This window comes from Arachis hypogaea, chromosome 19 (genome assembly GCF_003086295.3).
Source record: "Arachis hypogaea cultivar Tifrunner chromosome 19, arahy.Tifrunner.gnm2.J5K5, whole genome shotgun sequence".
NCBI classification, from domain to species: Eukaryota; Viridiplantae; Streptophyta; class Magnoliopsida; order Fabales; family Fabaceae; genus Arachis; species Arachis hypogaea.
This window is the reverse complement of record NC_092054.1, coordinates 141485311-141512209: the sequence shown is the minus strand read 5'-3', so window position 1 is coordinate 141512209 and position 26899 is coordinate 141485311. Positions and strand designations below refer to the sequence as shown.

The following is a 26899-nucleotide window of genomic DNA, read 5'->3' as shown; positions in this document are numbered from 1 at the left end:
TAGGAAGAAATAGATGCCTTTAGGCAGAAATATGGTCCAACCATTCTCTTGGACAAGATAAATAAATTGAGAAACAAAGCCATTGAGGCATCTGAAGCAATAAGATACCCAAAGTCATCCGTTGCCCTCTCAAATTCTTTTTGTAAATTCTCATATGGGGATATAGAAAGTAAATAGGTTATAGCTTCAATCTTTGACTCGTGGTAAGGAATTATAATTAACACTAATTTATAAAAAAGCAAACACTTCTTCTTTGAATCGTTGTAAATGTTAAATGTATATAATTAAAAATCTTTTCTTTAATTCCTTTTTATTTATTTATTGGAACTGTCTGTGTTGTATTAAATAAATCTATATTTACAGTGAATGAATTCAATGTATTTATCAAACATCAAGAATGCCAAAAACACAAATGAACCGAAATTATTACACGAAATGAACCGAAAAAATGTATATATGACTATTCAATTTCAGTAACACCTAAACTGTTTGACATAACAAAATTGCAGAAGCTAATTTGAAAAATAAAAAGTGACTATTCAATAAAACATAACATAAATAAGAAATTAACCCTCGTTATATGACTAGAACCCAAATGAACCGAAATTTAGTCATACATGAATCGAAATTTATATTAATAAAAACTAAAACTTCTAAAATCCTCTCCGAAATAATTCATATCTTATGCATTATAAAGGTTGGGGCTTGACTGAATCATTGATCCACTATCTAAAAGGTTCAACTGCAAAAAAGAAAATAAATCATATATTAGCAAAATGCACAAATGAATTTTTTCCTAATAAAAAGCAAATCAATGTTACCTCGTTTAGAGCTGGTTTTTTCTTTTTGTTTGTTGCATTTGCAATTTTTTTCATATTTGATCCCAATATGTTCTTGAGACGTTCTCTTATTCTAACACATGGGGGCTTTGAAGGTCGTTAACATAACTCAACGTAGCATCTTTGTGAGATAACGAACTTTTACCTTTACTTTTTACTTGATATTCTTGCATCTCAGCCATGACATTATCAAAAGTCCGGTGCAGAATTTCAGCCAGCTCCTCAGATTCTGACGGAAATTCGCAAATATTGTGTGACCGAAACACCAAATCGTCGAATCTCTTGCTTCTCGGCTCCAATAGAGGCTCGTCTTGGCTGCTCTTGATATGTGTGTGCCTCCTCTTTATGTTCTTACTCCAGCGTTCTAATATATATTTTGGTGCCACTTTATCTACTCACTCAAAGTTTAAGACACTCAGAGAATGACGGCACAATATACCCCTTGACTCAAACAACAAGCACTGGCACTTTACTTCGCGTGATATTGTGTCATAAGTAATAACAAACTTGTTGAATGTTGAGTTAGAAACCTGCTCTACAATTTCATATGACGTAAAACCTAGAGCGGAATGCGTTGATCTTGTGATGTAATTCACCTTTCCTCTGAATTGTGCTTGAACTTCCTTGAACTTCTCATGAGTATACACGTGCTAAATTGAGCCTCTATTGGTGATTTTGTTGCACACGATATCACGATGTGAAAATCTGCAGCATCAAATTCTCTCTCTCTTTGCTATCTGCTTTCCAGGCAATTATCATATTGCTTCACAAATTGAATCAAGGAGCTATTGCGTGTGATAAACTTATTAAAAAAAGCATGCATGCTCTCACTTCTTTGCGTGCTTCTCATCCCGGTACAAAAGTGGTGATCAAGATAAACTGAAATCCATAAATGACGATCTTCAAATGAATCGAAAATCAAACACAAATGAAACGAAAGTTATACTCGTTTTCACCGAAAAAGTAAGAACATCAATTAATTCGAATGAAACCTTGGTTACCTGAAAGCCACTTATTGCTTCCAACACCATACTTTGTGAGAAAATTATTCCAATTTCTATCAAATGCCTCTTTTGTAAACGAATTCCAAACAACATGACTCATCTCTTGTTCGATTTCTTTGTGTCACTTGTAGCCGTTTAATTTGCTTGGGATCTTCTTCATAATATGCCAAATGCACCACCGATGAATTGTTGTTGGCATACAGGTCTCAATAGCCCTTGGCATTAATGCGCATTGATCGGTAAGAATCCCTTTTGGTGCCTTCTCTCCCATGCAACGAAGCAAACATTCGAATAACCATTTGAATGACTGGATGTCCTCATTTTTCATCAAAGAACATCCGAGAAGTGTCGACTGACCGTGGTGATTCACACCCACAAAAGAACCAAAAACCAGATTGTACCTGCAAAAATGGACACTCACAACAGTTATGAACCGAAATTTGTTAGCTCTATGAACCGAAAACTATATCACAGTGAAATGAATACATGTTTGTGTTGTAAGTGGTATCAAATGAAACAACATCTCTAAAATACTCGTATGCAGCCCTGCTTCTTGCATCGGCCCAAAATGCATTTTTAATGGAGTGATCAACTTCAAGGTTAAGCTCAAAAAAGAAATTTTGATTATTCTCTTTCATTCTTAATAAGTACTTGCCAAATTCTTTGGCATCATCTTGTTCGAAAACATTATGTACTTCTCTTGTAATGTAATTTCTCACATCTTTTCTATAAAACTTAGTTTTCGATGACTGTCTGCTGCTGCTACAAATGACTGATATATTTTACTTGGTCTGATTCTAGCTTCCTCGTTGTTTTCAATGGTACGACGCACAAACATGCTTAGCTCCCTGTGTTGTTTAAGCATCTCTGCTCGATCTGGATAGCAAGGGTGTGAATGATTCAAAATAATTTTCAAAATTATCTAAAGACCAACGTCCTTCAATATATGTACATAAATCCTGGTTGGACAATTTATTCCAGCTGAGTGGTTTGTCTTCAGAATTGGAGATATCATGGATTTTCACTTTCCCTCTCTACTGCATGTAATTAGTTGATTCTTAATCCCATTTTCCTTCCGAGTGGTGTTTCTTATTTTCATAGAAAAATCAGCAAGTTTGGAATAATCTTTGTAAAACTTTTCAGCTTCTTTCAGTGTCTTGAAAGTCATCTCAACCTTTGGGACAAATTGTTCATCCACAACACATCTGTAAAAAGAACCGAAATATTGTCAAAATAACACCATTGTGTAATAACCAATGAATCAAAACATGTGCATTCTGTAAATTCAGAAACTCCAGTATTCTATCCAAATTCTATTCATTATCACTTTATTCAATTGCATTCCATTGCATTCAAAATCGTTGAAGAATGAACCGAAAATATTATCAAAACAAAATCATTGTATAATACCAAATGAACTAAAAATTTGTCCACTATATAAATTTAAATTCAGAAATACCTGCATCTCGAATGAACCAAAAATATTATCAAAATGAAACCATTATATAATATGAAATGAATAAAAAATGGTGTTCATAAACAACTGGATTTAGCGATTGTATTCCATTCCATTGAATTCAAAATTGAATAATCCAAACCTCGTCCACTTGATTTGATTCAGAAGAATAATCTAAATTGCTCTCATTCAACTGATTTAAACTTGAATCATTTATTATTTTGATACGCTATTGAAATCTGAAAACAAAGAAAAATAACTGAAATCTAAAAACGAAGAACATAAATGCAATGCAGATTGAAATCTGAAAACGAAGAAGAAAATCAAAGAATCAAAGCAGAGAAGAACGACGACAAGCTTTACGTTGAGGAAGAGAAGCTCTGCGTTGAGGAAGAGAAGCTCTACGTTGAGGAAGAAGAACAAAGAGAAGCTTTACATTGAGAAAGAGAAGCTCTACGTTGAGGAAGAAGCTTTACATTAGAAGGTGGCGGGCGCGTGAAGCAAAAACAACTTGGTTGACTCGGTTAGGGAAATTACATGGATGCGGAGCATTATTAGTATTAAAATAAACAGTATTTGTATTATTAGTATTTTTTTTACCTTCCTCAACTCCAACCGTGATTAAGACTAAAAACTTGCCTACCTCATTAGAAACAAATGTAATCTAATCAGTTTCTCTCTGATAGTTTTATACATTGGCATAATCATAAGAGAATTAACTTTAGTAAGTTAATGGTACGATATTTAGTCATCACGGGAATCTTTTTACACAGAATTATCAATCAATTATGTATGACTTCTGATGAAAATAATATATTCAATATGAATGTTGTTTGTTAGGTAAAAAATAACAAGTTAACAAAGAAAATTCATTACAATGGGTATATTCATTTTTATAAACATTCTTCTATCCAATACTATAAAAAATACATTGCCCACCCTAAATTACTACCGGTCTAACTTCCATAAGTAATGGTAGAATATTTAAATTGAGTCATTTTTGGGCTATGGTATTCGTCAAACAAACAATCAATGAAACATTCATTCATGCTTTCTCATTTTGAGTACATTTATACATAAAAAAAATTATATATAAAGAAAAAAGAAAAAAAAGAAGAGATGAAATAGCAAGAGCGATAAAAATGATGATTCTTATAATTTTGTTTGGCCATTTATATATAGAAGACCAGAAGACTATGATTATCTAACAAAATTAATTTGTATTTATTGCATTCAATTTGAATAAGTAAGAAATTATATTTTAATTTGGTTCTTAATTCACATGATTTAAATTTGGTTCAATAGATATGATTTGATTTGATTTAATTATTAATTGAAAATATCTCAATTACCTATTTTATTCATAGATTTAATATTTTAATGACTAATAAATTAATTAAATCAATTAATTAGTACATATAATTAGTATAATTAATTTGGTTTAATAAATTAAAAGAAATAAATTAAAAAATGCTACCAGAATATTAAAAGAAATAAATTAGAAAATACTATCAAAATAAATTGATATAAATTATAATAAATTATGTGATATTTAAATATGTAATAAAATCAATTAGTTGATATAATTAATTTATTATAGTAAATTATATTTAATGAGTTAAAAATAAATCAAAAAATACTCTTAGAAGTATGTCACATCAACTCCATTATTAAGTGTAGGAATTCGATTTTTATATAATAGAATAGGTAAATAGATAGATAAACTAGATGACTATAACATTGAAAAAGGTAAAAATATTTTTATTTTGAAAGAATATAAAATTAAATTGTATCAAACAAAATATAATTTCTTGTAAAAACATATGACAAATCCTTTAAAATAACAACTAATATAAATTTTTCTAGAAGATAATTAAGATCACTATCCTTTTAAATAAAGAATAAAACTCTACATTCAAGCAAAATACTTAACCAAGTTGTAAATCCCGCAATTAGCGAATAATTAATCAATAAATTAATTTTTAATAAAAGAAATTAAAAATGTGAATTTTATAGTAATATGGGATAGAGCTAATTAAAAAAAGAATTTTAACACTAATTTCAAAGAATTTGGCTCAAAATTGAACCGAATAGGCCGAACCGATTGAACCGAACCCGTATTGGGCCCAAGCCCAATCTAACTCCACTTAATTGGATGGGCACAGCCCATTCTCTCTCCCCGTACATGCATGGAACGCTGAAACATTCCAGCAAAGGGAGGAAGAACACTTCTATTTCCAAAACCCTCACTCAACCTTTGATCTCACATAACTTCTCGCTCTAATCGCCGCACCGTTTGCGGTTACGCGTTCGCGGCTTCGAGTTCTACAAAGTCCAGTATATTGTAAGGTAAAGAAGTCACATTTTATTCCTCGATTTTCTCAGTTTCAGTTTCGAAAATTCATGTGCAAAGATGTTAAAAATTGTTAAATTTCGGTGTTTAGGATCAAATTAACTTGGTGGACTTACCGAGTCTTGTCCCAATTTCCTATTGGTAAGGTGAGAATCCTAGAACCTTAGCTAATTCATTGATTAAGTATTTTGGGTATTGAATTTTGGGTATAAATATGTTACATTTGTGTTAGGTGTGTATGTATGTATGATATGAAGTCTTTGGGGCCATTGGAAGCTTAGTTGGAAAATTGGTTGGTGCTAGAATTGAACTTCGGTGTGGAAGGCTTGCGAGCTTGTCTTGTGGGGTTATCTTGGGTAATACGTGGAAATCGGCCAAGGTATGGTTTAGGTTTCACGTATATAATATATAATGTTCTGTGAAGACTTAGGCTAGTTGACTTTAAGATAGGAATGAATGTATGAGCATGTAAACTGATTAGTACTTAATCATAAATAATGAGTTTTTGCTTGACTGTTGATGTTGGAATTGGGCTGTTAAATGATGACTTATTGGTGCTTGTAAAGTAGGAAAAGGAATGAACATGAGTTTGTGGTGGTATGTTGTGACTAAAGTCATGAGAATTAGGTATGAAACTAGGTACATATTGATGTATAATTGATTGAAGCAGGTTGTGAATGACTTTGGTAAAATAAATGGTACGTGGCTATGCCAATTATATGTAATGGAAGTGTGACTTGAGTTTGGGTTAATGAAAATTGAGGTTTGGAGCTTTTGTGTAAAATTGATTTTTGGCCGAACTTCGGTGAAGCATAACTTGGCTTCCGGACCCCAAAATGATTTCAAATTTGTTTTATATGAAAATTGGGTCTGTGAAGTTTATGCTGTTCAAAGAACAGAAGAAAAATGATTAGAAACGAAAAAGTTATGCGCGTCGAAAGTTTAGGGTCCCAAAATGAAATTCTGCAGTTTTTGATTAAGCAAAACTTTTGGAAAAACGTACTTCCACGCGTACGCGTGACGTAGGGTTTGCGTACGTGTCTAGCTGCTCGCGACGCGACCAACCCTTTCAGGTTGGGATTCACGCGTACGCGAGCAAATATTTTTCACGCCCACATGTATGCGTGGCCCCTGTTTTAGCAAATCTGGTTTTTGAATTTTAAACCTAATTTTAAACTGCTAAACCTCTATTTTCATTCCTTTGGTCCTAGATTTTATTAGTAAGCCTAGTGATAAGATGGAACTAGGAAAGAGTGGTAACTTGAGGGTGAAGCAAGGTTGAAAAATGATGAATTATGTATGAAAAATGCAGAGAACTGAAGTATATGTAATGCCATTATTGTAAAGGATGATTATGCATTGGTTATAGATGATTATGAATGAATTATAATGATAATGAAATTGAAATTGATTGTGATGTGCCTCCGGGTAAGACGCAGTGGTGTTAACCACTTGCTCTGGGTAAGAGGCAAGATTGCCGGGTAAGATGTAGTGGTGTATCCACTTGCTCCGGTTAAGAGTTCGAAACTCCGGGTACGATGCAAAGGTGGAATTATGTCGCCACTTGCTCTAGGTTGAGAGCTATATGCCACCTGGGTAAGAGGCAGGGTGAAGCTGTCCCCTGCTCCGGGTACGCGGGTAAGATGTAAGGGTTGCGGCGTTGTCCCACTTGCTCCGTGTTTGGTGTACTGTCCACGGTTAGCTACTAGGACATGTTGGGCTGGCTAAGTAACTGACAGTTGATATCAACAGCCATAGGACAGGCATGAATCATAAGCATATTGCTTGAATTACTTGTTCATACTCTAATTGGGAATGCCTATGTGACTTTCATATGCTTACTTGTATACGTGCTACTTGTATCCTAATTGTGTTTGTTATTGTCTGCTTGCTTGTCTGTGTAATTATACTGGTGATGGAGGTTTTGGAGGAAAGAGGATGATGGAGGGTTAGGTTAAAGTATTTGGTTAAGTTTATGAATCCTTAGAAAACCACCCTTATTTATGGTTTCCGTTTTAATTCTTAAGTTTTATAATATGAATGTCGGCGTTCTAGGATTGCCTCTGGCATTCCCAAGATCTTATATCTTATGTGCGTGGCACCTTTACCATGTTGAGAACATCCGGTTCTCATTCCATACTGTGTTGTCGTTTTTCAGATGCAGGTCGTGAGGCACCTCAATAGGCGTCTGGAGTTTCTGCGGCGAAGTGGTTTACTTTGGGGTTTTCTTTTGTTATTTTGATATTATTATGTATAAATTTATAGTCTCTCCTCTTGTGTATAAGAATGCTTTGTTTATGTACCTCTTAGAGGTTTTATGGAGAATTAGGGTTTATGTATGTGTATTTTGAAACTTGGGGCTATGTATATATATATGTAAATATTCTCCGGCCAGCCTTAACTTCGCAGGCTGAGTTTAATTATTTTTTTTCTTGAAATGAAAAAATTTCACATATAAATTTAATATTTATTCATTAACATGATAAATTTGTGCATAAACTTAATTAAAAAAATATACATTTTTAGATAAAAATGTAAAATCAAATAATAATATAAAGAGAAAATTCCACTCTCCTCTCCTGCGACATGCTAAAATGACACTCCCCTCCCATCTATTTTATAAATGTACATTTCCCTCCCTTCTAACTTTTAAAAAACCTTCTCTTTAATCCATTTTAAATTTTTTATGTTAACTAATATTAACTTTATCCATTTTTAAAAAAAATAAATTATTTTTTGAAAAAATATCCATTAGCAAAAATTTTATTTTTTATCATTAAATTTTGCTTACCAAAACACCCTTTAATAAATTATTTTTTTATTGATTAAATTGTATTTTTATTAAAATACTTTTAGAAAAATTAATAATTAAATTATTTTATTCTAAGATACCTATCCTTCAATAATTTTTTAATTATTAAATTATGATTTTACCAAAATTTTTGTTAACAATTATTTTTATATTTTACTATTAATTTTTTTATATCAATATATATTATTTTAACATTAAATAAAAAATCTTACTACTGTTAATATATATAACAATTACTATATATTGATATTAAAAAATAATCTTACTAAAATTTTTTATTTAATGTTAAAATAATATATATAAATATCAAAAAATTAATAATAAAATATAAAAAATTGTTAACGAAAAAATCTTATTACTGTTAATATATATAACAATTAATATATATTGATATTAAAAAATAAGGAAAAACTACCATTTGTACCCATAAATTTTGCGAACGCTGACAAAAGTACCCATTAAACAAGAAAACTAATGTTGTACCCATAAAAGATGGGTTCCGTGTGACAATAGTATCCAGACTGTGATTTTTTGTTGATTTTTTAATAAAATTCCCAAATTAGCCCTTGTATCTTCTTCCCCAAATTTCAAATTTCGCAACCCATTACCATGTTCAACAACAGTCCCCTTCTATCTCTCTTCACCATCATTATCATTAGAATCCAAAGTGAAATTCATGGAATTCTCCAACTGCTGCATCTCAGCAAAACTAATCGGCCTGTAACTGGCAGCAGCAGAAGAAGATTCTAAAGATCCTCCCTTCCTCGCAGAGATTACCGAATAAGCACCAACAGAAAGAACAACCATGAGAGCAAGTTGGCAGTTGAACTGAAGCGTGGCAAGGGCGCTGGCTCTGTGGTAGTCCATGTGGCCCTTGCACCTCAGAGTATAGTTTCCCCTGCTCAGCTGGTGCAGGGAGCACCCTTGCGCCACCTAGCCGGAGAACAAAGCCAAGCCAATCTGAATGACCCACGTGCCCTGAAGGATGAAGCCCATTCCACGACCCAATTTGGGGAAAGCGGAGCCCGGAGACTTCAATTCAAGAAAAGTGGAGAAAACATATACAGCGATGGGAACCAGCAAGAGACTGTAGTAACGGTTTTCGACCCCGCTTGGATCCTTCCTCTGAAAGTAGAGAACAAGAGGAACTCTTGGACGAAGGCGAAGGCGGCAAGGAGTTCTAATAATGATGAGGGGAGAGGGAGGGGGAAGGTGAAGAGAGAGAGGAGGGAGTAAGAGAGGAAGAGGAGGGCGATTGGTAGGAGCTGGAGTTGGAGGACGGAGCCAACGGCGTCGTTTGAGTTGTGTGCGTCAAAGAGGGAGACGAGGGAGTTGATGATGAAGAAGGCAGAGAAGATGGAGACGGAGATGGAGAAGAGAGAGGATTGAGATCGAGAATGGGAATCTTGTTTGCGGTTGGAGAAGGTGGCTTGGAGGGCTTCGTGGGAACTCACCGGAGGTGCAGAGGAAGAAAAAGGATTAGGGTTGTGAAATTTGGAATTTGGGGATGAAGATAGAAGGGTTAATTTGGGAATTTTATTAAAAAATTAACAAAAAATCACGGTCTGGATACTATTGTCACACGGAACCCATCTTTCATGGATACAACGTTAGTTTTCTTGTTTGATGGGTACTTTTGTCAGCGTTCGCAAAATTTATGGGTACAAATGGTAGTTTTTCCAAAAAATAATCTTACTAAAATTTTTTATTTAATGTTAAAATAATATATATAGATATCGAAAAATTAATAGTAAAATATAAAAAAATTGTTAACAAAAATTTTGGTAAAATTATAATTTAATAATTAAAAAATTATTGAAGGGTATTTTAAAAAAATAATATAATTATTAAATTTTTTAAAAAATACAATTTAACCAATAAAAGAATAATTTATTAAAGGATATTTTGGTAAGCAAAATTTAATGATAAAAAATAAAATTTTTGTTAATGGGTATTTTTTAAAAAATAATTTATTTTTTCTTAAAAAATGGATAAAGTTAACATTAGTTAATACAAAAAGTTTAAAATGGATTAAAGAGAAAATTTTTTAAAAATTAGAAGGAAGAAAAATGTACATTTATAAAACAAAAAGGAGGGAAGTGAAATTTTCTCTAATATAAAACATATTAGACGAACAAATTAAAGAAATAATTGATTTTTATATACTAATATATAATATAATTTTACATAGTTAAACACTTAATAAAATAAAGCTCATATTAAAGAATGCTAAAAAAATAATGAAGTTCATATTAATAATAATAATGCTGAAAAATGATGTTGTTTTGGTTTCTTAGTTTTTGTCTATAGCTATCGTATTTTTTTTTCTCTCATTGCTTTATTTTTTTAATTATCTAGTCATAAAAAAAATAAAAATAATTCAAAAAAACGAAAATAACGAGTTAAGTAACAATTATAAAAATCAAAATATATAGAAAAAATAGACTAATATATAATATAATTAATATGAATATATTTTATCATTAAATAAACAAAGTTAATATAAAACCAAATTACATCTAAAGAGAAAAAAAGATTAAAATAACAAAAGTAATAAAAAAATCATTTTTGTAATTTTATTCAGTCATCTTTATATATGAAAAACTAAAAAATAATAAATTTTTAACTAAATTAATTTATATTTATTATATTTAATTTAAATAAATAATAAATTATTTTATTTTATTTAGTCTATAAATTTATATATTATAAAAATTAAATCAATTAATTGATATACATTATTTTAAATTATATAATATTTAAATATTTAATTAAATTAATTTAAATTATATTTAATAAATTAAAAAATAAATAAAAAATATTCTAAAAAATATGTCACATTAATTTTATGTTAAGCTTACAAATAAAAATTATTTTTTATATAATAGAATAAAAAAATAATTTTTATTTTCCCAAAATTCCAAAATCTAGTTGGTGTGTATTTTCAATTTTGGCAGCTTCCTTTGGCAAAACAACTATCATCCGCACGCCAATTTTGTGCAGAAGTCAATCTCTCTCTCTCTCTCTCTCTCTCAAAAACACAGATCAGAAAAAGAAGTCCCACCCCACCCCTTCCTCTCCGGGTCTCTCTCGCTCACATAAAACCCTAATACCCTTCTCAGAGCAGCCACCACCCACCAGCTACCATCCCAAACTCATCACCAAAACAGTCAAGAAGGTCGCCGAACCTTTCTCCTCGCGAGTGCCGTGATCGCCTGTGGAAAGGTCTGCTCGGCCCTATTCTCATCGTTCGTCTCCTCCTCGCCGTTGCACGAAGGTCCGCGTCGAGCCCGTGGCGTTGCCGTTGCTGGGTCAGTCGGTCGTCGTCTCTTCGAGCTTTCTGTCTCTCTCTCTGAGCTCGCTTCCCTGTTCTCGCTCTCTCTCGCTCTCTTTGACCGAGTTCACTTCCTTTCTCCGTCGCCGCCGTCACTTCCTTCCTCCCTCGCCGCGGGTAAGCACTTCTGCTTCAATTTATTTTTGCTTGTTTTGAGTTGATTCTGTTATTCAATTTGTTAACAACTCTGATTGTGTGATTCTGAGTTGCTGGGTTTTATGATTCTGAGTTTGGATTTTTTGCTTAGTTTTTCTGTTTTTGGATTCTCGACTTTAGATGCTGAGTTTTCTTGAATACTATGGATAACCGTAAATTTGCCAAGCCCTTGAGGTTGATGCTGGAAAATTTTGAATCCAAGGATAATTTTGATGATGATGCTGTTGTTGATCAATAAAGTGAGATTTTTGAGTTGTGGAAGATGGTTAAGGATAGGCTTGCATTGCGATTATTGATTGATCTTTGTGACAAAGCTGTGGACCTTCCACCGTGTTTCCTGTCCCCACAGAACTTAAGATGATGATTTTGGAGTGTCTTCCTAGTGTTGTTGTGGCTAGGGTGGCTTGCTTGTGTACAGAACTGGGGTACCTGTCTGGGAATAATGACCTCTGGAAGAAGAAGTTTGAGGAGGAGTTTGGGGAAGCTGGGAGTAGAGTAAAGTTCTTTAAGGATTATTTTGCTTTACACTGGGAATCAAAGAAGAGATCGATGCAACTGGTTTTTTATGCATTATTCCCAGCAAGGAGAGATCTTAATCCCTTTGTAAATTTTTACTGATAAAATATGGACAAGTTATTAAATGAAATTACAAAATTTTGAATTTTATTAGTTTAGAAATCATTGAATTTGGATATTTGAAATTGTATATTAAATTTTTAATAATTTTATTGTATATTTAACTAAACCGATTCAACTACGGTTGGACCATTGAACCAATTAACCCGCCACTTGACCAGTTCAATGACCGGTTTGGTTCTCGCAACCTTGCTAAACTGTCCCGATTTGATTACGTTTGGAACCGGAATTGCAGGTCTTCTTTCTTTCCAATTATTCTCTAATTACTTCGAGAAGGAGAGGATTTTCTAGAAGGATCTGGAATGGAGGGAGGAGCGCCGCAATCCACCGGAGGAGGAGCAGGAGGTGGACCGGCGCCGTTCTTGTTGAAGACTTATGACATGGTTGACGATTCCGCCACCGATGACATCGTTTCTTGGAACAGCTCCACCAACAACAGCTTCGTTGTTTGGAACCCGCCGGAGTTTGCGCGTCTTCTTCTACCTACCTATTTCAAGCATAACAACTTTTCTAGCTTCATCCGCCAGCTTAATACCTATGTGAGTTGTTGTTCCTTCGATTCGCAAGTATAATATAGAATTGGTGCTTATACTTATTTTGTCATTGTGTTCTGTTTGCTGGCTATAATTCAATTTTATGTTACCTTTGATAGTGCGATGAAATTGAATGGAAATTTTGATTTGTATGATGACATCAATGATCATTATTGTGGTGAAATCAACGGAGAGTTTAGGTTTGAATCTGAAAATGAAGTTTATCTGCAACTTGAACTTACTCAAGATTTAATACATTGATGGTGTTGAAACAGTAGAATGAAATATGGTCGTTAGTTTAAATTACAGATGATGTTCGAAGATACGGTTGGTCAATGGTAGTGTTGCTTTCTTGTTGTTTGATCCTTGGGTATGGAGTGTGAATTTAATAGTTTTAGAGCTCAAAAGGAAAGATTTTGGTTAGGTTAGGGTTTGGATCGCGTCAAGGATTTGTGATCAGTCTTCAGCAAGTCTAATACATACACTAATAAAGTACACTAGTGTTTTCCCATTAGGGAGAGGAAAATAGGAAGAATGTTGCTTTTGGTTTCGCACAGATATGAAACCAAATGTGTTCAGATGTTAATCCTGGATTTTGATGTTGTATTATTGGCAAAGCATGCATGTTGCATGCATCTTATTTCTTTGAAGTTGTTAGAATCTTAGAATTTAGGGTTCTTGGTGTTGTAGGAGTATGGTGATGTCACCACCCTTTATGGCTAGACTTATATACTAAAAACCATCATAGTACAAATAGCAACCAGCTAGAAACAGCAGCTACTAAGAAAGATTACTACGGTGAAATACTGTCAATGTTTGGTTTTCTACTTTTCTTCAGGGGTACAAATAAGAACTAGCTTGGTTGTCTTCAACAAGTGAAGCAAGTGTGTTGAGTTTTAGGAATCAACAAAGCTCAATAAATAGTTATGGGTAAGTTATTTAATAATGACATGATGATAGGCATGTTTGATATTTGAATCTGAATTTTGATATGCTCCTCAAAGACTCATCTATTTGTTCCATTAGTAGGTATCCATTTTTTTTTCTAATAAGAGCTATTTGTTTGCTCTTCCTGCTTAGTGTTTCAAACAGATTGGAAGAGAAGATACAATTGAATTGATTTTTAAAAGCTCTGCTCATTGACCCATTTCCCCTCCCACATTGATTTCTGTTTTTAAGGGGGAAGCTGGACAAGTTTTTTATAGTTTAATTTTGTTTTGGTTTATTCATTCATGTGTGTTCATTGGTCAGGGATTTCACAAAATACATCCTGAACGGTGGGAGTTTGCTAATGATGATTTTATAAAAGACCAAAAGCATCTTCTTAAGAATATCCACCGCCGAAAACCTATTCACAGTCATAGTCATCCTCCCGGCTCTGTTGTGGATCCAGAAAGGGCAGCATTTGAGGAAGAAATCGAAAAACTTAACCGTGAGAAATCTTCCATTGAATCTAATATTTTCAGCTTCAAGCAACATCAATCAACAGCGAAGCTTCATCTAGAAGAGTTTCAGCAGCGATTAGATGGTATGGAGAAGAGGCAGAAACATTTGCTGAACATTTTCGAGAAGGCTCTTCAGAATCCTACTTTTGTTGAGCAGTTTTCCCGGAAAATTGAGTCCATGGATTTATCAGCATATAACAAGAAAAGACGATTGCCTCAAGTTGATGACATGCAACCTGTTGTAGAAAGTAGTTTTGTGGACAATCCCAACAATTTTAGAATGGAATTTGGGAATGTTTTCCATCAAGATTTCTCGAACAAACTCAGACTGGAATTGTCACCAGCTGTGTCAGATATGAACTTAGTGTCACGTAGCACACAAAGTTCAAATGAAGATGGGGAAAGTCCACAGAAGAAAATATCTGAAGGAGAACAAACAGGAATCCAGACAAGAACATCTGTTCCATTTGCACCAGAAACATTGGAGCTTGCTGATACTGGGGCATCTTTTACTTTCAAGATGGATTCATGTTTATCACAAAGAGCGACGAATGCTGAGAGCCCAAAACTGTGTACGTTGGAGCCAAGTAGTGAAGAAGGTGATAGTCACATATCCTGCCAACTTACTTTGGCATCGTGCCCGTTTAAGGTCAATAGAAATTCATACTCAGCAAAAGCATCCCAAATAGACTCTCAAGAAATTGGCAAGCTGGCAGAGCCTAGGTTTCATTCCAACAGTAAAGAATCCAATGGTGGAGTTTTCTCAAACCGAAACCAAGCTAATGATGCAACCAATTTGGCTTCTTCCCTGGAAACTCCAAGTAACAACCAAGTTACTCAGCCAAACAGGGTAAATGATGTGTTTTGGGAACAGTTCCTTACTGAAAGACCAGGCTGCTCAGACAATGAAGAGGCAATATCCAATTACAGAGGAAACCCATGCGATGAGCAAGATGAAGGAAGGTTGAATGCAAGGAATGTTAAGAACATGGATCAGCTTACACTTTAAGCATGCTGTAATTTAGCACTCGTTATAGTAATAGTATGTAACATTTGCATGATTATTCCATACCATATACATACATAGTTTGACACTTGACATCAATTTGTGTGATGTCGCAGGAGACTGAAATTGTTAGGTATACAATGTTTGGCCTTTATAAGGCTTACTGCCTCTGAAAAATATAGAATTTGTGATTGCTTTGGAGACTGGTGCATGCAATGTAATCTAGCTGCTTGGCGGTGTTGTATATTGAGTAGGAATTAGTGTAAACTAAATGGGGTGTTGTCCCTGACATTATTGTTTATGCATAGATAATAAAAGTAACTTTGTCGTAAAACACGACTTATAATACCCTTCTGCTTGTCTATGATTTGTTTCTATTTTTCTTTATTTAATTGTTACGGCTTGGTGAAGGAAATACGAAAAATATTTACGAACTTTGAAGAAAGAATTGCTTCTTGGTGGTGAATTTCGTCAAACTTCCGTTACATTACGAAATGGATTGGGGAGCTAACATAAATTGAAATTTCGAAACATTTTCTTAAATGATCAAGATTCAAGATGCAAAAAGAAAATAAATGCTCTCTACCCTAAACCGTGAGTTCCCTCTGTCCTTGGTAATTGGTATCAGTAATAAATAATATCTATTCGTATTAGTATATATTAAAATTAATTATTAATATAAAATATATATTATAAATAAATTAAATTATATATATATTTATATACAAATATATAATGATCGATTTTAGTGTGTAAAAAATATTTTTAATGAATGTCATTAATAATTCAAAGTTTAACTGTGACTCAATTTGACACTTGTTTGCAATTTTACCTATTTTTTAATGTGACAAAAAGTAAATGGTGGCATATCATAATATTTACTTTTATATATATACGTTGCTATATTTTCAAAATATAAATCAGCAACAAATATATATAGTTAGTCAAAGTCAACTAGGTATCTATATGGTCATCTATATAAGGTTTAGGATTATTAGGAGAAGTTGAATTAAAAAAAGAATGGAGATATTAGTATTGTAAAATAAATAAATAAAAAGAAGAAATAGATATAAAATAAAAAAGCATAAATAGATAATTTAGTATTAATATTCACCAATATAATTATCTCAATATAATAGAGATGATTTATATATATCTACTAATATATGTAGTAGCTTATTTTTGTAAAAGAGAGAAAGAGAGGAACAATATATGAAGAATGAGAGAAGTGATTTTATTATTACTGTTGTATGTAGCTTTTACATCAGGTCATGCCTATTTATATACGTACAAGAGTAGTGCCTTTTAATTTCATTAATTTCAATCTGTTTTGAGAAGATGAATTCTCATCTTGGAAAGAGTGAACCGCCCATTAAATGGGCATCCACATCATCATACTTATCTTAACACTCCTCCTTGGATGAGCATTTAGGAATATGCCTGGTTAAAACCTTACTAAAGGAAAACTCAATGGAAAAAAATTTGAGTGAAAGAAAAATAGTACAATATCCTTTGTGATGGGAACTGCCTTATTAAAAACCTTGTCAAGAAAAACCCAATGGAAAAAACCTGACCAAGAAGAAAAGAGTACAGTCTCCCCCTCTTGTCGACATCATTTAATATCTCAAAATCGGCGCATCCCAATCTGATGTACCAATTTTTCAAAGGAGGATTTTAGAAGTGACTTTGTAAATAAATCTGCCAGATTATTGCTTGAATGGATCTGTTGGACATCAATTTTTCATTGATTTTGAAGGTCATGAGTGAAGAAGAATTTGGAAGAAATATGCTTTGTTCTATCACCTTTGATGTATCTACCCTTAAGTTGAGCAATGCATGCTGTATTATCTTCAAACAGAACAGTTGGAGCTATCTTATGATCAATCAGTCCATACGATGACAAAATATATTAGATTAAACTCCTGAGCCAAAAACACTCGTGACTAGCTTCGTGTATCGCTAGTATTTCTACATGATTAGAGGATATTGTTGCAATCGTCTGTTTTGTGGACCTCCATGATATAGTTGTACCACCATATGTGAACAGGTATCCTGTTTGAGATCTCCCTTTGTGTGGATCAGACAAGTATCCTGCATCTGCATAGCCAAGTAATTGTGATTTGGATCCATATGGATTAAACAATCCCATGTCAACCGTTCTATAAAGATATCGAAAGATTTGTTTGATTCCATTCCAATATTTTTTTATTGGAGAGGAACTATACCTTGCTAGTAAGTTCACAGCAAATGATATATTGGATCGTGTGTTATTAACAATACATATTAGCGCTCCAATGGCAATAAGATATGGTACTTCAGGACCAAGGATATCTTCATTTTCTTCTTTAGGACGGAATTGATCCTTTTCCACATCAAAAGACCTTACGATCATTGGGGTACTTAATGGATGTGACTTATCCATATAAAATCTTTTCAAGATCTTTTCTATGTATGTTGTTTGATGAATAAAGATCCCATTTTTTGTATGCTCGACCTGCAAGTCAAGACAAAATTTAGTCTTTCCAATATCTTTCATCTCAAACTCTTTTTTTAGAGCTTGTATAATTGTTGGAATCTCTTCAAGGGTTCTAATGATATTTAAATCATCCACGTACACAGCAATTATAATGAATCCAGATTCAGATTTCTTTGTGAAAACATAGGCAGATATCATCATTCTTGAATTTGTTTTTAGCCAGGTACTCAGTAAGATTATTATACCACATTCGTCCAGATTACTTTAGACCATATAAAGATCTTTGTAATTTAACAGAGTATAACCCCTGCGAATATTCATTGGATGGTTTAGATATCTTTAATCCTTCAGGGATTTTCATATAGATATCACGATCTAATAATTCATATAAATAAGCTGTCACTACATCCATTAGATGCATATGTAGCCTATGGTCATAAACTGACCAAATAACGCAATGTTATTGCATCTACTATAGGGGAATATGTTTCTTCATAATATATGGGCCTTTGTGAAAAACCTTGCGCCACAAGTCAAGCTTTGTAGCGTATAAATTCATTCTTTTCATTTCGTTTTCTCACAAATATCCATCTGTATCCAACAGGTTTTACATCTTCTGGTGTACGGACTACAGGTCCAAAGACTTCACATTTTGCAAGTGAGTCTAACTCAGCCTTCATAGCTTCTTCACATTTTGGCCAAACATTCAGTTGTTGACATTCTTCGACTATTCTTTACTCAAGATCCTTACTTTCACGCATGATGTGTAATACCACATTATATGCAAATATTTCGTTGATAATGATTCTATTTCGATGCCATTTTACTCCTATAAAGACACAACTTATCGAGATTTTATCATTTTCACAATTTTCAGGTACCTGAACGTCTTTTGGCGTCAAAATTATATAAGAATTTTGGACAACTGCAGGTGTCTTTACTATGTCTTTATGTTTTTTAACGGGAATAGTATTTACCTCTTTTCTTTTTTGAGAATTTTTGTCTTTAGAACCGACAGGTCTACCACGCTTTTGGCGTGAATTTGTTTCAGTGACCATTTGTCCAACTGGGACATCAATTCGAATTGGAGAATTTTTAGCTGGTTTATAGGATTTAGTTATCCTTTTCGTATTAGAAAATGCATCATGCAACTCATTTGCTAGTCCTTACAAATGTATGATCTTTTGAACTTCTAATTCACATTGCCTTGATCGAGGATCTAAATGCATCAAGGATATGCATTCTAATTAATTTGTTTATTCTTTCCTCCTAATGTTGAAAATTTTAATTCATCAAAATGACAATCTGCAAATTGGACTTTAAATACATCTCCAATCTGTATCTCAAGATACCTCACTATAGAGGAAGAATTATACCAACATATATCCCCAATTTTCTTTAGGGTCCTATTTTGGTGTGATAAGGCAAGGAAATTGGAACATATATTTCACATTCGAATATTCTCAAATGAAAAATATTTGGCTGCTGGTCAAAAGTTAGCTGTAGATGAGAGAATTGGTGGTAACTTGTTTGCCTTAGGCGAATAAGTGCTGCAGCATGTAAAATAGCATGCTCCCAAGTCGATGTTGGGAGATTTGTTCTCATAAGTAAAGGTCTAGCAATCAGTTGAAGTCGTTTAATTAGTGACTCTGCTAGCCCATTTTGTGTATGAACATGAGCTATCAACACTTATATCATTGGCCATACAATAAGCATCGAAAGCTTGAGAGGTGAATTCACTAGCATTATCAAGGTGAATTGTTTTGATTGGATTTTCTGAAAACTGTCCTTTTAATATAATCATTTGAGCAAATAATCTCGCAAACGCCAAGTTACGAGAAGATAATAAGCACACATATGACCATTTCGAAGATGCGTCTATTAATACCATAAAGTATCTAAAGGATCCACATGGTGGATGAATTGGTCTACATATATCTCCTTGAATTCTTTCTAGAAATTTAGGGGACTCAAATCCAATTTTTACTGGTGATGGCCTTACAATTAATTTTTTCTGAGAACATGCAGCACAACAAAATGTACTAGATTGAAGAACTCTCTGGTTCTTAAGTAAATGTCCGTTGGAGTTTTCAATAATTCTCCGCATCATGGTTGTTGCACTACAAGAAAATTAGCCTTTGCCACGCTTTTAAAACATGCCAAAAAGTACAAAAAACGCAGCGATAGCTTTTTGCCACGCTTTTTGAGCTATCGGCATGCTTTTGAAAGGGTCACATCTACAAGCGTGTCAGTTGCTCTATCGCCACACTTTTCTCGATCTATTGGCATGCTTTATTTTTTGCCACGCTTTCATTTATTCCGTCGCTTAAAAGCGTACCAAAAAAAAATGAAAATACAGCCACACTTTCAGAAACGTGCCAATTGGGTTGATTTTGGCTACGCTTTCAGAGGACATACAACCACACTTTCTAAAATGTACCTAGATGGGTAAACCTATTGTCACGCTTTTAAATCGTGGCTATATCCTTATGAAATTTTAAAAAAAAATTATGGTATGTGCTTTTACATGCATTCTAATGTGCTCCAAAAATAATAAACATGGACAAAAATCTGTAAATATCATTTAAAAAAATTAATCAATAAAAATTAGTATTACATTAATAGAATTCAAACCAAATTAGCAATATCAATATCTTATAGCCAAAGTAGCTATAAAATTCATTGGGATAAAAAAATCGATTAAGATAGTTAAGTACAATTGAAATCATAGGTTTTTATTGCTGATGGCGGCTCATGGCGGTGAGCCAAAAAATCCGCCATAAAGTTATAGCAGATGGCGGAAATGGCGGATTACCTAAAAAATACATATATATGTACAAAAAAACATGCAGAAAAATTATAAATATAATAAATTATAAAATCTATCTATATAAGCAACTCTCTAGTCATAAAACATCCAATTAATATAGCAAATATAGTAGCAAATTTAGCAAATAAACATAACATCAAGTGCAAATTATAACTCAAAAGTCATAAGCAAGCCATAAAATAAAAGACATAAAACATAAAAACTATGAACCATCTACATTCTAGGTCTTATCAAATTCATCCAAATTAATACGATTATTATCGTGTCCCTCTGCCTCCTCATCATCCTCTGATTCAGTATCATTAAATTGAATCTCATCTTCTGGTTCTTCTTCATTTTCAGAATCATGTTCAACTTCAAATTCTGATTCGTCTTCCTTTTCCACAATTACTTCCTTTCCTTTTCCTTTTTTTGAAGTCTTAGACCGACTTGGTCCACTACTTGCACCACCCCTTGCTGTTGCAGGTTCCTTTCTTTTTCTATTTTGTTGTTTCTCCTAGTATTTGTCGTAGGCTCATGTGCCCCCATTGCTTCAAACACAAGGTTTCAACTCAAAGTGTTATCATCTTGATGTACTAAATCAGCATCATCTTTCACATTATCATCATCTCGAAAGGTGGCAATTCCAATTTCTCCAACTAACCACTCATTACACTCATCAATGTCATTGAGTGCAATAGGGTCAACTTCATCTTTAAGGTTGTACCTCTCTATGAGTTGTTGGTTATACTTTATGAAGACCAAACTCTCCATCCTTTCATGATCAAGACTATTTCTTTTTTTAGTATGAATATGCTGAAATATACTCCAATTGCGCTCACATCTTGAAGCACTACAAGTCAAGCTCAAGATCTTGATAGCAAGGTCTCGCATGTTTGGAGCTTCATGCCCATATGTCCGCCACCAAAATGCTATAAAATTAAAATAAATTTGTCTAAGCTTCTAATCGAACTAAATTTATAAAGCTTTGTAAAATTTATAATAATCTTACTGGGTGAAATCTTTTTTCTTTGAGATTTTGCGAAATCTGATCCAAAAAGTCCATAGCCGGCCTTGTATAGTGCTTGCTCCTCTAATATCTTCTTCTGTGCACAGCTTGACTTGGCACCAATCTAGTATGCACTCAAACCACCCCTTTGTAACGTCTAAATCCAGCTCAATGCAAGGGTTGTCATAAAACAACTCGGGATTTAGAAAATGACCAACTGCATGCAACAGACGATGAAGTTGGCAATTTCATCTGTTGTCAATGATTTTAAAAACATCATTGTACTTGTTCTCATCATTAAGAAATATTTTCATGATGCATTCTTTTACCTTCTCCATTACTTCATAAATATATCCCATTGGTGGCTTCTTCTCCCCATCAACAAGTCTAAGCACCGAACAAGAGGGCCCATGATCTTAAGGGTGTACTTGACATGATTCCAAAAGGAGGGCATGATTTCAACATAGCTAACATGCTAGAGTGACTATAAGTGAAGCTAACCAAAGAAATTACCATTTTTATGGTTTTTTGAATTAATGGTAACTTCCCAATGTCCTCAAGCATCAAATCCAAACAGTGGGCAGCACAAGGGGTTCAAAACAAATTTGGTCTTTTCTCCATCAGCAACTTACCAACAAGAACATAATTGCTCCCATTATTAGTTACAACTTGAACAATGTTGTGCTCACCAATTTTCTCCACAACATCATCAAGAAACTCAAATAATTTCTCACCAGTCTTCACATAATCAGAAGCATTAATAGACTTCAAAAATATTGTCCCAGCTGGAGAGTTTACAAGAAAATTAATAATGCTCCTTTGCCTCTTATCCGTCCAAGCATCTGACATAATAGAGCAGCCACACTTTTTTTTATTGTTCTTTATGACCCTTCAACAATCCTTTGGTGTATTCCAACTCCTCATTAAGCAGCGAAATGCTTAGAGCATGATAACTAGGAGCAGGTAAATTGGGACTAAAGCTTCCAACATTCCACAATATATCTTGAAAACTCTTCAACTTTACTGGTTTCAATGGAATCCTAGCTTGGTAGAACCACCGTGCTATGTATCGATGAAATCTATGAACTACTTCCTTATTACATGCTTCCTTGATGTTCTGCTGCCTCAATTTCTCTCTTTTGTTTCTTGCAATGGCAGTTTCAGATCTTCTAACAAACAAGTCCATTGGACTTCTCATACTAGTTGCACCCCCCTCTAGCTACTGCCATTGGAGCTGGATTATGAGGTTCATCAATCCCTTGAGCATTTTCCTCCGACAATCCAAACCACAAACTCTCTAGGTCAAGTTTCCTAGCATTGACACTCTATTCTTCGATGCTTCCTGGTGTGGCACTTTGTCTTCCTCGATTCTTTTTCTGATTGTAATACTCCCATAATTCAGCAATAACATCCTTTGGGACCATTTTACATCCAGCAACATTTCCAGGCTTGATCATTAAATGCTCTTTTGCCCGTGTGATGCCTCCTTTAATAATTTTTCCACAAAAATTACATACAGTATCATTGGTATTTCCTTCTTCTATAGTACTAATATATTTTTAGCCTGGGTCAACTCTATTAGAACAAACAGCAGCTGCGGGACCAATAGGGGCAGTACAACCAACAGGACCAACAGAGGTAAGGGTAGGAGCATTAAAATTAAGGGCTTGTCTAGAAGTGGACATAGTGAACGGAATGGAAAAAAATTGGAAGAAGAGAGGTTTAACACTGATTGTTGATAAAGAAGGGGCAGCAGGGAAGAGAGAAAAGAAAAAAAAAGGATTAAAGAAGGTGAAACAAGATGTATGAACCAGAGAAGGAAGCGTGGTTAGCAGTGGTAGCAAGGAGTGGCTGTGGTGATGAGCAGCATTGATGATTGGTGCCACCAGTAGCGGTGGCGACGAGCAGCAGCGATGGGTGGCGGCGTGGCGCAGAGATCAGCCTCGCAAAGATGAGAGAACAGAGACAGAGAGTATTTTTTTTTTTAAGATGAGGCAGAGGAGGGAGTTTTTGAATAAGAGGCTGATTATTAGGGTTAGTGGTTAGTAGGATCAGTTAGGTTTCTTAAATTACCCAAAACACCCTCAGATTTTTCTGGAAAATCCAAAAATCCCTGCTATTTCCCCATTTGAATCGCGTTCCGCCATGGCGCCCCCCGTTAAAACCCCAACGCGGCGCCCCCTATATGGTGGCATGCAGGGTCAAAACCCACCACGCCATAACGTTATGGCGCCGCCATAACCGCTATTTGAAAACACTAGTTGAAATCAGTCTAGCCTTATTTGAAGAGGATCCAATATTACATTAGCTAAATCATCAAATCATAAACCCTATGACCAAGTTCATTGAATCAATCCTATCACTTATTAACAGAGTCATTAAGCACATCAGGTAATCACACTATGTTGCTCCCTGATATATCATTTGCCAACATTATAATTGTGGGGGATTTTGAATCTTTTTACCTTTTATCCTCTTTTGTATTTTTTTCCTGTATTTATACAACCAAAACAGAATAAGGATATGTGCAAGACTTTACAATGTGAACCTAGTGATATATAAAAATTAAAAAAACACACACTTGCCTACATAGTATTTCCAAATTGTTCTGTTCTAGCATCTGCACCATGAATGATCTTTGGATTTCCAAAATAACCTTCATGAATTATATGGTCTTGTAGATCGTTCATAATTCTAAATTCTCAAAGAGCACGTTGTGCAGCATCAAGTTCAATCTCATTCTGCCTCATCTGGTTTTCAGAGTATTGTGTAATCCCAAAAGAACCGCCACCAATAGGGAATTGTGTCCTCATAGCTCTACAATATAATGATTTTGCTGCTTCTCCTAATTCAGGAACAGGATCATCTTCCTCCAAAGCCTGAAAAATTGACGTAGGTTAAAAAATTCAAGCCTATATCCATATATATCCTATGATTGATTAATGCAAGATACATGAATAAAAGGAACCTTTAATTTTGGATCAATGCATTTACATATTTCAAAGTTAATTGCATAAAACATAGAAAATACATGAATATTGATCACACTGAACATTCCACAAAAGATTATATACTATTTAAAAAAATCATGGTACCTTGATAATCTCGCTTAAATTTCCAAAACCATGTAAGTTGTGCAAGGGGGCAGAATTACTAGCGGGCAGCTGCTCCAAGAGCACAAATTGTAATAATCTCATCAGAATCGTATTTCTTTATTTCTCAAGATGATCAAGGTTATCAATTATGTTACAAATCAATCAATTTTCTAACAATTTTTGCATGAATAAGCATGACATCAATATATAACAGAAACCTTTATAATAGAACTAATAATTTACACGATATCACTTTATTACAATGTGAAGAAAATATATATCAATCAGTTTTAGTGCTATTCAACAGCCATGCATATCACTTACAAGGAGATCAGCCTGTGTGATTCTAGGACCACCTTTTCGAGAAATTTTATCGCCACCAGATACATCTATTATGTAAATGATATAGTAAGCCAGTTTCCTGTTGAAATTGGCAGCCAGATTATCTGAAGAAGTTCCGTGAGCATCCAATTTTTTTTAATTGAGCTCAATTTCTAACGTGATGAAATTATATATGTGTAATATCATATATTACAAGCAATCTTGTAAAAAGAAAATATTTAGCCCTATTCAAAGTATAGCTAACAATTATTCATGGAAAAAATACCTCCTCTTGATTCACATAGAAGTATATCTGCTTTTGTATAAATTTGAAAGTTCTTCCAATGGTCCAAGATTAATACTGATGTCATCTTGAATCGTGACATGCGAGCAGCCCCTAGTTTCTACAGTACGTATCCTTTGCTCAGGAAGAGCTTTGTGTTTCACCAACAACTCACCATCTTCTTTAGTGAATATATCATTTGTCACCTGAAAACAAATGCAATTTTCAAAATGGTCAAAGTAAATGCATCATACAGTAAGACCAAGAACATGATAATATATTTTAGAAGAAAATTGCATAGCTTTATAAATTTAAAAACACTACAAGTTTTACTATCTCTTTTTTGTTGTTGTGTAGATCAATATCTTGTCCTAGTAATAATTTGAGGATAATTATTTAAAGTAAATGCAATTTCCAAAATGTTAAACAGCTAACTACAAATAAGAAAAACTTATTTTGGCCCTCCTACTAGATAGATAGTAAATGATTTTATTACAAATCAACAGCCAAAGCACAATAATTAGGATAAGCGGAGTAGCTTTTGGAAAACTACCTTATTTCTTTCAATATATCCAAGGACTTCACAGGAAAAATTCAACATGTTGTGACTAAAAAAATCCAATAGAACGGATCATAATAGAATGTATACTAAGAAATCATAATGACAAAATTTTTCTATGTTTCAGCATGCAAAATACACCTTAACAGCCACCCTTCTCAAAGTGAAAAACACAGCAGCTAATTACAGACACCAACGTTAGTGTACTTGGATTTGCTTTGCTTATTTCTTGCCTCACAGTTTGGCACCAAGGGCCCTCTCCAACTTGCTAATTATCTATTGGTTTGGAATCGCTTTTCCTGACTCGTACTCTTGGATCACTGACGGAGGAAAACTGTCGATAAAGATTTTCACAAAAATGTCGCATTGCAAGTATAGTTCTAAACCAACAAATTATCCTCGGTCAATGTTTAAATTGTTTGTCACAAATACAAACCCAATAAAATTAACCGAAGTATTTAAACCTCGGGTTGTCTCTCAAGAAATTGCAGGGAAGTATGTTTATTATTGGTTATGAGATTGTACCTTTTTGGGTTTTGAGTTTAATAAGCAAGGAATGTAAATAACAAGAAAAATAACTAACAACTAAGAAAAGTCCTAGCAAGGGATGAGAATTGAAATTCCTATCCTCATTATCATTGTCAATTATGATGGTAATTGCAAATTGCTCTCACTTAGTTAACCTCTAACAATTGAAGGAAAGTCAAGTGAGCAAATCAACTTGAGTTCACAAGTCCTAATCGAAGACTAGAGTTAGTGAAGCTCAAGCTAAC

At 33.8% G+C, this 26899-nt stretch overlaps 1 protein-coding gene, 1 long non-coding RNA gene and 1 pseudogene across 3 annotated transcripts; 1 reads left to right on the top strand and 2 right to left on the bottom strand.

Annotated features, from left to right (window-relative positions):
* Window positions 1-9035: 9035 nt before the first annotated feature.
* On the bottom strand, window positions 9036-9954 carry LOC112778902 (uncharacterized; annotated as a pseudogene).
* Window positions 9955-11415: 1461 nt separating this feature from the next.
* LOC112775389 (heat stress transcription factor A-5) lies at window positions 11416-15922 on the top strand. 2 transcript variants are annotated; one of them, XM_025818974.3, is made up of 3 exons: window positions 11416-11915; window positions 12826-13129; window positions 14375-15922. In XM_025818974.3, the coding sequence occupies exons 2-3, from the start codon at window positions 12893-12895 to the stop codon at window positions 15575-15577; spliced, it is 1440 nt and encodes a 479-aa protein (XP_025674759.1). In that variant the 5' UTR covers window positions 11416-11915; window positions 12826-12892; the 3' UTR covers window positions 15578-15922. The 2 variants fall into 2 exon arrangements, with proteins under 2 accessions (XP_025674759.1, XP_072084964.1); XM_072228863.1 differs by having other exon boundaries at window positions 11458-11915; window positions 12075-13129.
* Window positions 15923-24609: 8687 nt separating this feature from the next.
* Window positions 24610-25705, bottom strand: LOC112777690 (uncharacterized). Its single transcript, XR_011878104.1, has 4 exons — window positions 25571-25705; window positions 25288-25384; window positions 24964-25032; window positions 24610-24747 (listed from the first exon to the last, which is right to left on the bottom strand). It is a non-coding gene; the product is annotated as an uncharacterized lncRNA (long non-coding RNA).
* Window positions 25706-26899: the final 1194 nt, after the last annotated feature.